This window comes from Taeniopygia guttata, chromosome 8 (genome assembly GCF_048771995.1).
Source record: "Taeniopygia guttata chromosome 8, bTaeGut7.mat, whole genome shotgun sequence".
NCBI classification, from domain to species: Eukaryota; Metazoa; Chordata; class Aves; order Passeriformes; family Estrildidae; genus Taeniopygia; species Taeniopygia guttata.
In genome coordinates, this window is record NC_133033.1 from 9,424,026 (window position 1) to 9,436,754 (window position 12,729).

General features: G+C 49.8%; 1 protein-coding gene across 1 annotated transcript in view; it reads left to right on the forward strand.

The window, feature by feature from the left end:
- The first annotated feature begins 2,753 nt into the window (after nt 1–2,753).
- The window catches only part of ZSWIM5 (zinc finger SWIM-type containing 5), a 97,613-nt gene continuing 87,637 nt past the window's right edge, over nt 2,754–12,729 (forward strand). Inside the window, exon 1 of the mRNA XM_012575341.5 lies at nt 2,754–3,460. Coding sequence (XP_012430795.3) covers nt 2,782–3,460 — 679 coding nt within the window. The 5' untranslated portion in view covers nt 2,754–2,781. The remainder of the gene's footprint in view (nt 3,461–12,729) is intronic.

Below are 12,729 nucleotides of genomic sequence, written 5' to 3' on the forward strand. Positions count from 1 at the left end.
AAGCTGGATTTCTGATTGAGCTGGCACCCAAAGAATTTCTGAGGATATTGCATTGCATTGCTGCCTGACTGTGCTCTAGAGCCCCTAGGGCTCCAGCCCCTTTTGTCAGTCAATTTTCTAGCCAGGGACTCAAAATACTTCCCGGAACCAGCAGGAGAAATCAGCACTTGTTGGATAACACCAGTGATGAGGCCAGAATGGCTGGAGTTTGTGGGTTGCAGCACAGGCAGGCCCTGACCAAACAGTCCTGAAAACAGGAGGGGAACCAGGGCTGCCAGTGGCTCAGCAAATGGCTGGGCTCAGGAAAGCGTGCAGTGAATTATTGATGTACCTGGTTCCAGGCTCTGAATGAGCAGCATCAGGGGCTGGGCTGGAGGCTGACATTTTGCATCCTTCCCCAGGGAGAAGAGGTCTGCCCACGTTCCCTGGGAGGAGGAGAGCTCTCCCCCTTGCAAAATCAAGGCAGTGATGAAAGGCACAGAGAAATATGGGGAGGAATGGGGAGCAACAAATGTTCAGAATGAAGAGAGAGAGGAAAAATAGATTGTTTTCTCTTTGAAATAACATGCTAACCCCCCAGAGGCAGGCTGGCCAGCCACTGCACCAACCTTGCTTTGATTTGAGTCTGGATTATATGTTTTATGCAATGAAAAGTCAGCTTATTGGTAATGAATAACATCCCTGCTTTGTCTGAAGTCTAAACTCCTCTTTATTGGCACTGTCTGGGGACGACGTAAGTAAGGACACTCAAGGTTGTCACTAGGTGAGCTCTGCAGCGACTGGTGACAGAGGGACCAGACGAGCTGGGGTGCTGTGTCCCAGCTCTCATGAAGTCTCACCCTCTGCCTGAGCAGCCCTGGCAGCTGCAGGGACTTACAGGTGCCAGCAGAAATTCTGTAACACCAGAGCTCACGGCTTTCATCATTGGAAAAGCTTGAGATTGCTGGACTGTTCTCTGCCAGGAAGGTGTGCTCTACCCTGGGTCAGGAGGGTGCTTTGGGATGGCCCTGTGAGGTCCCTCTCTGCAGCCAGGGAGGGGCAGAGGTGGACAAAGCCCTTCTTTGTCACCCCAGGACCTGTCACCAGAACAGTGAGCAGAGGTGATGGACAAAATGCCATGCTGCTGTGGCAAGTGCTTCCTGTTGCAACAAACTCTTAAAGAGAGCAAAATGGCCTTCGGGGTTAAAGAAATGGGGATGTGATTCCTGGGGAAAATCTGTGTGTAAACAAATCTGTGTGCAGCTGCTGCCCCAGGCCAGTCCCTGCCACTGCCAGCACTCATTACTTTGAACAAGACCAGCAGCAGCAAGGAACACCGCAGCCTTCAAGGAAAACCTCTTCCTGACCTTCATCGATTAGCTTGTGGCTTACCCTCTAAAATGGAGATCTCTCATTGCAGTAGCTCTGCCTGCTCTCACCACCTGCCTGAGACCTGATTTCTTCCCTCCGTGTCCTGTGGAGGAGACCTTGGGCTTGGAGGTATCTCGTGGCGGAGCAAAGGCACATAATTATTTCCTGTTCCCTAATTGCATCGCCCTGTTATTCCAGGAAATGTACTCTTGCTCTGTCAGTAAGAATAAATAGGAGATCTCTGCAACAAGGGAGTAACCGGTAATGGTTTAGATGTGACTGAACTGCAGATAGGAAGGAATTGGTCTTGTATTCTCAAAGCACTGAGAATAATAGCAAGAAAACTGAACTCAGAGACCTGTGAGCTCTGCCCTTCCTCAGAGGTTTGTAGCTTAAATTTAGACAGGACACAAAACCAGGAATGTATTTCTGGAGAAATTCTTGGAATTGTGTCCTGCTGGACACAGCAGCAAAGCGGTGGCAGGGTGTAGGGGCCCAGAGAAGTGGACTTCAGTTGCTGCAGCCCTCCCCCTATCAGCCCCACGTTGTGACTGTCCCAGGGGTGCTGCCATCACCCTCGGCTTAAAGCAGAGGCTGGTGAGGAGTCAGCTCCCTGGATTTTGGGATGCCAACTCAGGCAGTATGTGCTGAATATATTCATATGTTCCTTTAATGTAGTCCCGCCTGAGTGCACAAGAGAGCTCCTGGAAGCCAGCAGTACCTGTTTTTTATCTCCTCCCCCAAAGGCCGTGTGTACTAAAGGACCTGGCGATTCCTGTGCCCGAGGACCCTGCTATGATGTGTGGGTCGAGCCCTTCACTAAGGGCTTTAAAAAAAAAAAAAAAAGGAAAACCTGATTCCCATGAAAGGCAGGGCACTGCTGTCTGCTCTGTACTCGATGTAAAGCCGTGGGTGAATTACGGGTGAGGCTGGGTGTTGATCTGTGGGTCAGACCGGGCGCCTGAAGCGGGCACGGCCGGGCACGCAGCAGGAGCAGTGCCGATGCCGCCGGCACCGCCGGGGAGCGCTGCCAGCCCCAGCGCCGCCGTGCCCCTTTGTCCCGCTGGCTCAGCGCAGGCTCCTGGCGCTCGGATGGCTCCGCCAGCCCCTCACCCACCAGCGCCGCGGGGACCCGCAGCCGCGGCTCCTTCCTCTCCGAGCACCGGGCACACAGCGTGTCCCCTTCCCGCTGGGGACACGGCCAGCAGGACAGCGGGCGGTGCCCGGGGCCGTGCCCTCACCGGGGCAGCAGCCGGGCAGGTGCCACAGGCGGCGGTGCCCCGAGGGGCGGCGGGGGCGGGCGGGGGGCTGCGGAGCGTCCCGCCCCGGCGGGGCCGGCTCCCGGCCGGCGGGACCACCCCCCGGTCCCCGCCCTCTCCTCCTCCTCCTCGGCGTCTCTCCTCCCCTCGCCCGGCTCAGTCGGTCGCAGCCATGGCGGAGGGAGGAGAGGGAGAGGAGCTGCTCCGCCCGCCGCTGCCCGCCGGCGCCCCGGGCCCCAAGCGCTTGTGCTCCCGGGCCTGCCCGGCGGGGGGCACCGGGGCCGTGCACCCCCGTCCCGGAGCCGCGGGGGCCGGCTCGGCGGGGCCGGGCGCGGGGGCCAGCGGGGCCCCTCCGGCGCTGCCCGGCTGCTGCCCCGCGGCGGCGGCGGGGCCGGCGGGGGCGGCGGGGCCGGCGGCGGCGGCGGCGGGGCCGGGGGGCGGCGGCGGGGGCGGCGGGACCGGCAGCCTGCTGCAGCCCGAGTCGCTGCTGGACGCGGCGGCCAAGCGGGTGGCGGGGAGCTGGGCCTTCGAGCGGGTGGAGGGCCGCTTCCAGCGCATCCCCGAGCCCGTCCAACGCCGCATCGTCTACTGGAGCTTCCCCCGCAGCGAGCGGCAGATCTGCATGTACTCCAGCTTCCAGCCCGGCCGCGCCGCTGCCGCCGCCTCCCCCGCCAGCGCCGCGGCGGGGGGACCCTCGGCCGCCGCCGCCCCCGCCCCGGCCGGCGAGGAGAGCCCCGCCGCCGGCCCCCCGCCGCCCGCCGCCCCCGCCGCGCCGCAGGGCGAGGGGCTGCCCTTCCGCCGCGGCATCCGCCTGCTGGAGACCGGCGCGGTGGACAACGTGCTGCAAGTCGGTGAGTGCCGGGACGGGGCCCCCGGGGGCTCGTCTGTGTCCGTCCCCGTCCCCTCCTCCCCATCCCCTCCTGCACTTAAGCCTTTTGTCTGGCGCGGTTGTGGTTTGACAGGAAAATCCTGCCCCGGGGGCAGGGACTGCCGTGCGCTCCTTCGGGAAGATGCCGGCTTGGGGTTTGAGGGGGTGGGAGGGCGAGGGTGACCTCCTCCCGCCTCGGGGGGTGCGTCTGCCCCGGGGTCACCGGCAGCTGCCTGCAGTTTGGACACCGTCCGTCCAGTCCGAGGGGGAAAATAAAGACCACCCCTCTTTTCCTCCCCCACTCCGCCCCAAGTGCCCGTCGGGGGGTTGTCTGGAGGGCACGCAGCCCTGCCGCCCTCCCCGACCCCTCAGCCGCTGTCCCTCTCACGCCTGAGCACCCCCACCCGCGCTCCCACGGGGGTCCTGTCCTTCCCACCGGGAGATGGGCTTATAAACATAATGCATCTCTCCAGCAGCTCCGAGCGTTCCTCTTTGTCCTCTCCATCAGGGGCTTTCCCTGCTTGGAGCATCTCTAGGGGTGGCATCAGCCCCCGCTTTGCTCTTCGCAGCCCCTGCACGGGCACGTCCAGCGGGGCCGGCTCGGGGGGAACGGAGGGAGCGGTGGGGGTGACAAGTTGGGTGGACCCGCGGGTACCACCGGTGACCTGGCGTGATGCGCGTGTCCCGGACGGATGCGCACGGCCTTCTCACGCTCGTTCGGTGTCGAAGGGGCCGTGGGAATGACGATGGGAATAATGGCATCGTGTTTTCTCTCCATGGGCAGGTGGCTTTTGTGTGCGCTGGCAGAGGGGGATTGCCGGAGAGGAAATGTTCCTCTTCCCATATCCTTCTAGCCCTTGTCCCCAGCTGAAATCCGCATATATTTAAAGAGAAACAAATTGGGGTGTTTTACATAGAATAAGCCGCTCCTCGTGGTTATTGGAAGGGATTGAAATGCTCGTTCCCATTAAAATGACATTAGGCGAGAATTTGTTTTGCAAATGCGAAATGTAAATTCATTTTGTGCCAGGGTATGGCGTGAATGAGTGAAGGGAGGGTGGTTTTTGTTGTAAGGAACGGGTAGTTCGCTCTGTTTATTTAAAGAGCCGTTCTTCCTTTTGGGGGAAAAAAAAGCTGCTTAAAAAAATAATAAAAATCCCATTTGGTACAGTTTACATTCAGAAGAGCATTATCAAAACATTTTCCATTTGAGATGTGAGAATAGGAGGCAGCAGAAGAATTCTCCTCCCACCTCTGAGGACATGCAGTGAAAATTCCTGAAGCACAAAAGGTTTTTCTCTGAGGATATGATTATAGCCTTTTTTTTGGCGTGAATTAATATTTTGTAAGGGTTGCATTAAGATGATTAATTATTCTGTTTAAAATACTGTGAAACTCAAAACCAAATTATTTTTTTAGAAGGAGAGGAGTAGCTCTTCAGGAACTTTAAAATTAGAGGGGAGGGAAGATAATAGCTTGCTGAGGGTGATGTTTTAATGACATGTCCACCAAGGTGTGGATGCAGTGAACTGGTGTGGGAGTGGGAGACAGAGGTGAAGGTTGCCTAAACCCAGGACCGCTTCAGTACAAAGGAAATTTCTTTTAAAATCAGTTTTAAATTTATTTGTCTTTGGAACATAGCTTTGATGAGCCTTTATCCAGCTCTGTGAAGGATGTGGGTGAGCGCTGGGGTCAGGTGCATGCAGGACACAAAGCAGAGCAGTCCCATCCCGAAGTGACATCCAGTGCTGGTATCCAGCCTCCCATCTGCCCGTCTCCCTGCATTTTCTGCTGCTGCTGTTGGCGAGCCAGAGAGCAGAGAGGATGCTCCTGGCTCTGGTGTTTCATGTCTCCTCTGACAAGTCTAAACCGTCTCCCCAGCTTTGAAACCAGAGCTCGCACTCATTGTCCTCCGAGCCGTCAGCTTTTTAGATGAAGCAGCACGTTCTGGAAGCGCTCGCCACAGAGTTGGTGGGTGATTTATCGCCTGTTTTCACAGCCCGAAAGGGGCGTGCGGGATGCTCGCCATGGGAATTTGCCTTTGGAGCTGGCAGGGGAAGGTTTGGGTCTTGGCTGCAGTGTGGCTCCTCTTCACATGGCAGTGGGTGGGTGACGTGGGGTCAGACACCTCTGTTTTTGTCCCAGGAGCAGCCACGTCACAGCAGTGCCTTGCAGCCCTGAGCTGGAGGAGGAAAATTTACATCAAACAAAAGGCTGTGAAGGGCTGTGTGTTTATAGATGGGAGGCAAGGCTGAGATGTCCTCTGCCAACTTTCCACATCCATCCTGTGGATGCCTCTGGAAGGTGAGGTGGAAGAGCTCCAGCCACCAGAGACACAAACACTTTGTGGCTGTGTATGTTTGCAATTAAGATAGGAACTTGGGAACCATTATGTCTTGGGAAAAAAATAAAACTTCAACCCTGGCTTCCTTGATGCTCTCCAGCACTAAATCAAAACTACTGTTCCCCTCTAAGGATCCCTTTAACGGACACCAATGGCTCCCGGTGCCATGACCTGAGGTTTACACAGTTGAGATTTGTTGTTAATAAAGATCAGATGTTTATACAGTTGTGTTTCTGACTCAGACCTGTGGAAAAAAAATAGGGACAGTACAGATGTGAAATTCCTTTTCTGTGTGGTTGGAAAAATCCTTTTGAAAAATTGACAGGCAAAATCCAGGAGGAATGACCTTCTGGCAATGGAGGATGGTGTGGAGGGGTGAGGGTTGTGCTTATGGGCACAAAGTGCTTCAAGCTCTGGCCCCTTCATGCTTATAAAGCTGGCAGGTCTGAAAAAAACATATATGCCACATTATCAACCAATAATTCCTTCATGCTTAGTAAAACTTAAACGAGGCTTAAACCCTGATCTCACTGGAGTCATTAAATTGATTTTTTTTTTTCCCCTGCTCAAAGAAAGATCTTGGATGTTGAACACAGGCATCTTTGTCTTCTTAAAAACTGCTTTATTATTATGTGTACAGATCCCGTCTTTGTGTGTGTGTGGTGTGTGGGTTTTTTTTCTTTTAATTTTTAGACAAATGACAAAAGCATGCAGGAAAGGAATGCAGAAATGCCAGGCTTAATATAAAGCATGCAACTGCACTGCATGCCGGGAATCCTAAAGGATACAAAACCTTTAACGACAGCAGTTAATTTTTAACAAGTTCACTTGCATAAATATTTATGAACAAAAGTTTTTACACTATTATCTCTTGGGTTTTTGGAGAGAGAAAAGACCTTTGGTGGATTTTGACAGTAAGCTGTGATCTGGCAGAACAAATTCCTGTTTCTTGCCTGTACTCCCCAGTATGGTATAATATGGTTTGCCCTTGAATGGTCTGGGATGCTGATGGATGGGCAAGTGTCCTGGGTAGTTTTAGGGAGGAATTCTGCTTTTTCATTGGTTTTACAATGACTTATGAGAGGAAGCATCGAGCTTTGTGTTGTTCTTTGGATTGTAACCAGCCGCTTAGGAACCTACACGGTATGTGCTCCTTACCCACAGATAAGCCTTTGTGCCCTGATGGGAAGGTATGCGGTCCAGCCATAAGTACATAGGCAGAATTTACTTTTGCTGTTAGAATAACAATGAAGCAGGGCTTTAAAATGCTCTGGCTTTGTAAACACTTGGAGGGAGCCTGTTTCTTTCAAACCTGCAGTTAATTCTGGATATTTTATCTGATGCTTTGCAGGTCAGTCATGAGTACCTTCCCATGTTTCCTAGTCTAGTATCTATGCCGGACATGTAGGTGCTGGGCATTTTTTAACCTTGCTTCAATAGCCTGCTGACTGGGCAGAGGTTAAGCAAGACCTGATACCTGTAAATGATACCTGTAAATGCATTTTAATTGGAGGAGTTCAGATTTGGAAGCTTTTCATTGCACTTCAGTTTTCAGCTTGCGTTGGTCTATGTTTGTAATGATGCCTATTGAAATGCAGTTTCAGAGGTAAAAATACCAATGAGTTCCAATGTGGTTGAAACCACTTCTAGCTTTTTTTTTCCAGACTATTTTTAGGTTTTAAGTTTCTTTTTTTCTTCTCCCTAAAAATGCTCTCTTTTAGGCAAGTGTTTGGTTTCCTGCCCCTGTGACGTGGTATGGAGCAGAGTATAAATTTATATCCAGTGGTGTGTTGCTTTATAGAGCTGTTTATTTAGGGGAAAACACTTTGATGGGGCTCTCTAGGGCGAATTGTGGTTGCTTTTGTTTTGTGTAAAGATTGGTCTCCTCCTGGGTCCAGGTTTAAAGCTGTATCCGGCAGGAGCAGGTTTGGAAGGAATGCTATGGGATGTGAAAGGTTTTTTCAGGTTAAATCCTGGTATCCTGTGTCTGAGTGCTACTAAGGGAGTTTAATTTTTCTGTATCCTTTTAGTTTTTGTGTGGGATGCTTGTTGTGCAACATGTATGCAATTTGCTAATTAATTTTTACTTTGTTTTTCTTTATGGGTAGATTACTCGATCCTACCCTATGTATTAAAATACTTTAAACCACATAAAAGGAACTGGCAGAGGTTCATTAGCCCTATCATGATGGAAACTCTTGTACATTTTAAATATACATTAAACTCTTTAGGCTTCTAATTATCTTTTTCTTAACATATATAATTAAAACAAAGTATTATTAAGCATTAGAGTTTACAATCTGTTTATTTCTGCTCCCTCATAGGTGAGATATTTCTTGAGCTTGTTCTGGACTCTATAATAGAAACTGAAAAAGAAGATGATGAAAACCACCAGAATTTCTTGCTGGTAGTGCAGGGAGTGCTGGGATGACAGCTGGAATTTTAACCTTTTATTTTAAGCAGATTTATTTATTGGCTTTTGCGTCTTTTTCAAAGAGTATAAACGGATCTTCTGAGGCTGGGATATCTTTTGAACTAGGTGGTTAATTAAATGATACGAACTTAGAGGCCAGAGACCTGAAAAATAAAGCACAAGAAATAAAATATTTAGTGTTGGCTTTAAGAATAAATAGGTTTGCAACATATTTCAGAGTAGGAGTCCTAGTTTCTGGCTTGAGCTGGCAATAGGAGTTTGTTTTCAGCTCACCTGTGCTTTATAAAGCTTAGTCTTCAGCTTCCAAGTTGCGTGTCATTCACAGCAGATTTTAATTTTGCTCACATCTAGGGAGAATATTTTAGGAAATATTTAACTGTGCTAAAACTGCAATAACATAAACCACATGTGCCTGCTTGCTTTGTTTTTGAAGCTTTGTGTGAGGGAATGTGCTTTGCTGTTATTTGACGCTTGCTTTGATGTTAGATGTTTTATGATTAGTCCCCCAAACCTCAGATAGGACTTTTGGAAAACTTAAATGAGCTTGTCTATCTGATAGCTCTGTAAAGTCACATTCAGCTGTGAATTGTCTGGTGGTGTGTCAGCTTTTAATTTTCTTTGAAAAGAAAAAAGTTTTAAAAAAAAATCTTGGTAGTATTAGGATGGAAGAGTTTGTGGGCTTATGTATTTCCTTGGCATATACTGGAACCTTGCCCTGGAGGAGGACCTGGTCCCTGGGGGAGATGGAGTCCTTGGTGGTTCTGGGGTTATGTCCTGCTCCCCTTTCCCAGTGGAAGACCGGCTCCCCTCTGGGGCTAGCTCAGATGAATATCATGGCAAACCTTGTGCTTGCATTTGTTTTTCAGGGGTTTTGCATTTAGGTGACATGGACAACTTTGTGTTTTGTAGTGATATTGGTTTTCCCCTGCTGCTCTTGAGGCTGGAGTAACTCATGTGGGTGAGGAGGTGGGCATGGTTTTTTGGGGGAGCAGCAGCATCTCTTCACCCTCTCAAGGTGGCCAGGCTTGGGGATTTTCAGTGTGAGGCCAAGGCTTGTTGCTGCATGATGCTACTTTGTGTGTGAAGTGAGTGAATTTTCTTCTGGAGCTGGGGAAGAAGGATCATTTGCTTTTCAATGGGTTTGTTTCTGGTGGTGGGGCAGTGGAAGATACCTGGATAGTGGGTACTGGGATGGCCTCCTGGCTTTGCTCAGCAGGAGTCAGGTGGTGGTTGGACCTGCTTTTCGATCAAGCTCTCCATCTGTGCATGGTGCCAGTGACTTTATTTTGCAAGTAGGTGGAGGTGTGGAATATCTGGAGGGTGTTAAAAATGAACTTGTGGTGTGTTCTACTGTATGTTTGATGCTGTCTTGAACAGGTTGTGTCATGGCATTGTCACAGTCCTGGTCTTCTGGGGATGAGAGGAGGGGGGAGGAAAGTGACTTCTCTGGGAAACTGGTTCCTGCCTCTGCTGAGCCTTCGCTTTCTCTGGCATCAGCATCAATAGAAATTGATCTGTTTTCCGATGAAAACAAAAACTCAAAAGACACCAAACCTTGGCTGTGCTAATAAGTGCAATAGGACAAATCTAGCATCTAGAGCCAGGATGTGGGATGGTGGTGGGGAGCTCTCCCTGTCTGCCCAGAGAGCTGCCAGGGCCCTGGAGATGCTGTCCTCCATGCTCAGGAGAGAAAAAAATGAGCCCATTTAATTTTTCACCTGTATTCACAAGGTTTTGATATATGGGCTTGACCCCCAAGTTCTTTTGTGCTATTGCAACAGGAGTTGGGAAGGGTCCTGATAACATCTCACAGAGAGACACAGGTCCTTCAAAACCCCTTCTTGGGGAATGTGGGTAGGAAAGCATCTTCCTGGTTTTAAAATAAAATGTCCCAGAAATAAAATGCAATTTTTCAAAGGCTTTATTCTTTTAATCCTGATGTTTAAATATGAATAGATTCCACTTGGTTGGCATGGTGGGTGTGTTTTATTAAATGCTGAGGATTCACCTGTGCACAACCACCACCACATTTCTCTCAAAATGGAATTTTTAGTGCTGCGTTTTAGGAGCACTTGCTTTTTTATCTCAAGCTTATGGCTTAGGATTTTGTGCAGGATTGGGGTTAGTCCTTGTAAAACGGTGCATTTAAAGTAATGCACAAATTAATAAAACCCTGGGCTTTTATGTATTGCATTGTAGGTGCGTGTTGCCAGGGATTTTTCTTTTTCTTTTCTTTTTTTTTTTTTTCCTCATTAAAAACAAAGACATGAATGTGCTTAGAAAGCAGATCTGCTGTGATGCCAGCTTGGAGGGGTTGCATGTGGATGTATTGGTCCAGCATGTTGTCTGCAAATGTCCTGATGCTGTTGCCCTGGGTTAAAACGGGGCAGGGGGGGTCTGTGTCCCCCTTGCCATGCCCTGCTTGTCGCTGATGCCCATAATGAGCTGCCTGCACCTTCGCCACCCAGCTCGTTTGACCGGGGCCGCTAATCATTATTGAGCTTTGCTCAGCAGGATGCAGCGTGGTATCTGCCTGGCTGCTGTCCTTGCACCTGGAGACGGTGCCCGTGTCCCCACAGCTGCTGGAGTGGGAGGGATTCCCTGTGGGAACGCCAGATTCTTGGTGTCTGGGACCTTGGCAAGATCTAGGCAGGCTGTTCCCCCCACTCTGGATGCTGACCAGTAGCCCTGGCCTCTGTCCTTTGACTGATGCCAGCATGTGGCTGACTGCTTTGGGACACCAGTCACAGGCATTCCTTGTTACTGGTGATGTGTGGTGTTTAAAGGCTGGGGTGGCAGAACATGTTTTGTGCTGTGCCTTGTGTGGTTGCCTTGATGAAGATGAGTGCCCTGTCAAAGGAGTGGCAAAGCAGCAAATGGTTCCTGAGATAAATAAAATTTCTATTAATGAACTACAGTGGTTTTGGATGCCAAATTAAAAGAAGTGTGTCTGGGGGATGAAAAATAAATGCATTTTCTGTCTCACTCACTAATTCTCATCTCTTTTGATTTTCTTTATTATCATCAGAAAGACATTTTTAATTTTTTTTTTAAAGCCAGTTGTGTTTATTTTGGTAACAGTTCATTGGCTGCTCTGTGTACAGAAGCTTTCTCTTGAAAGTGCTGAAACTATATTAAAAGTGCTTTTGGCTGTCATCTTTTATTTTGCTTCTCCTTCGTTCTTTTCCCAAAGCTGGATCGTTGCTATATCAAATGCTCTGAAACTGTCTGGTAGCGTTTTCCCTGCGGTGCTCCGTATAAACTGGAAATAAAAAGGGAAGAAATTGTAGGATTTGGATTTCTGCAGCTTTTTCACTCTGTGTGTGTGTGTCCCATTGAAGTCTGAGCAGCTGTCTCCATCCGCACAGCCCGCTGATGGCATGCACAGATCTGTTTCTTGTGATTAAAAGGAGAAATAATACCCCAGTGTTCAGAGAGGGGCTGGGGGGTGAGTGAGCACCCAGGGAGCAGCAGGTCTTTCCTCCTGCTTGCCCTTGCCTGCTTAGCCCAGTGGCCAAGGAGCTGGAGCCCCTGTACTTGTCCCTGCAGCCTTGTGGCTTTGTATCCCAGTGAAGAAAGCATCCCGTGCCATTGGTGGTGGGTTCTCCTGCTGCAGCATCTGCACCCCAGGGTGGGCTCCTGCATCCTGCACCGGCAGGCTGCAGAGGCCCCGTGGTTTTTATTCTGTTCTGAGGGTGTAGAAACATTTCTGCGGCAGTGCTGCAGCCGCTCACTACTGGCGCGCTTTGAAAAATGCCCAGCAAGTGTCAAGCATCTGTCCGTGAAGGGGGAGGAAATCCCCCCCCGTTATTATTTTCTCCCGATTGTCCTCGCTTGGTGTGGCTTTGGCTATTATTGGTTTGTAAAATAGAACTATATATGACCTTTTATCTTACAAGAAATAGGTTAAGCCATTTTTAAAGAAAGTGGTGGAGTCAGCAGTGCTGCTAAGGAGCTGCTTTCGCATGGTTGATAGGCTGTGAAGCCGCTCAATGGACTTTGGTTTCAGAGACAATATCTGTTTAAATTAATCTTTGTCAGATACATGCCACTGCAGACAATTCAAATTCCATTTGCTTTCTGATCTCATAACAAAAAAGCACCTTACACTGGTTCTTTTATCGGAAAATTAACTTTTGTCTGTGTGTCCTGGAAACAGGGGTGGCATAAAATCTAGTTAAAAGGCTCTGTTATAGGAGGATTCTGTTTCTTTGTACAAGGCAGACTTTTTTTCCCCCCTTCTTTCCCCTGTGTGCATTTAAAAAGAAGACGAGTGTTTGAGATAGATTAAGGAGAATGCCAGCAGATGGACTGATTCTGTTGTTGCTGCTGGCAACCATCTAAGCAGCCATTTTGAACAATGCTGATACCGGGGTACTGATAACACAAAGATGAGGATGGGATAAATATCCAGCTAGTCCCTTTCTCCCCGCCTGCTCCTCCTCCCTCCCTTTCACGCCGCTGCTGCAGCCCT